The sequence below is a fragment of the Etheostoma spectabile genome, chromosome 5 (genome assembly GCF_008692095.1).
Source record: "Etheostoma spectabile isolate EspeVRDwgs_2016 chromosome 5, UIUC_Espe_1.0, whole genome shotgun sequence".
Classification (NCBI taxonomy): Eukaryota; Metazoa; Chordata; class Actinopteri; order Perciformes; family Percidae; genus Etheostoma; species Etheostoma spectabile.
In genome coordinates, this window is record NC_045737.1 from 10,546,873 (window position 1) to 10,548,188 (window position 1,316).

The 1,316-nt window shown below is 50.8% G+C and overlaps 1 protein-coding gene across 1 annotated transcript in view; it reads left to right on the plus strand.

Moving 5' to 3' along the window:
* abhd17b (abhydrolase domain containing 17B, depalmitoylase) overlaps window positions 1–1,316 on the plus strand; it is a 21,238-nt gene that overhangs the window by 4,038 nt on the left and 15,884 nt on the right. Inside the window, exon 2 of the mRNA XM_032517040.1 lies at window positions 26–502. Within this exon, the coding sequence (XP_032372931.1) occupies window positions 36–502 (467 nt within the window). The 5' untranslated portion in view covers window positions 26–35. The remainder of the gene's footprint in view (window positions 1–25; window positions 503–1,316) is intronic.

A 1,316-nucleotide genomic window follows, 5' to 3' on the forward strand; every position in this document is an offset into this window, starting at 1 on the left:
CTCTCTCTCTCTCTCTCTGTGTCAGTGTTTTGAGGATGAACCACCTATCCCTCAGCGAGCTATGTTGCCTGTTCTGCTGCCCGCCGTGCCCCAGTAAGATCGCGTCTAAGCTGGCCTTCCTGCCGCCCGAGCCCACCTACAGCCTCATCTCCGACGACAGCGGCAGCCGCTGGACGCTGCACCTCACCGAGCGCGCCGACTGGCAGTACTCGTCCCGCGAGAAGGACGCCATCGAGTGTTTCATGACCCGCACCACGAGAGGGAACCGCATCGCCTGCATGTTCGTGCGCTGCTCGCCCAGCGCCCGCTACACGCTGCTGTTCTCCCACGGCAACGCCGTGGACTTGGGCCAGATGAGCAGCTTCTACATCGGCCTGGGCTCGCGCATCAACTGCAACGTCTTCTCCTACGACTACTCGGGCTACGGCGCCAGCTCTGGGAAACCCTCGGAGAAGAACATGTACGCCGACGTGGACGCCGCCTGGCAGGCGCTCCGCTCACGGTAAGAGCCACGGTGACGGATGGATGGAGGAAACACTGCAACTAACGTAATTTTCATTGTCGATTTTTATCTGTTCATTTTCTTCTTGACTAGTCATTTGTAGTGTTGGACATTGAACCCTGTACTTTTACCGTTACTGACCGAATCGTGTCCGTATCACCGAGTTTTGGTTCACGTTAAATCAAACGGTGCCGACATGCAGAGAGGCGCAGACGGAGCATCTACGTCGGCTCTGCAGTTTTGTTCAAGTCACGGTGAGACATGGCGATAAAGTAGTTCAGGTAGTGTGGTTGCAGTTTTTCAAAACTTACAAAGTGTCCTTTTGGGGATGTCATTTGAAATTGGAAAAAAATTTAATTTTGGGGGGGGGGGGAAGGCTATGAATTGCAATATGTTTAAAATCGCAATATCTTGTCATGGCATAAGTATCGTGATCTCTTATCGGGAGGCGTCTGGTGATTCTCACCCCTAGAGCTGAAAGCAGTCGCGGTGCTGTTGACATTTCACTTCCTGTGAGACGCCCAGTGGTTTCTGTGCCCTGGGGACCGACTGACAGGCTGATGCTGTAAGGCAAGGCAACTTCATTTCTACAGCACCTTTCAGCAATTCAAAGTGCTTTGTGAAACATTTAAGGAGCAATTAAAAATGGTCATGATGAAAATAAAACGGGTAAAAAAACAAAAAATTGCGAGAATAAAACATTTGTGTGTAAGAAATTAATAATTCTTCAGTTTAATAGGTTGTAGGGACGGGTTTGGTAGTAACCAGGCAGGGGTTTATTTTTATAAAACGTGCGGAAAGAGGGGGGGGGGGG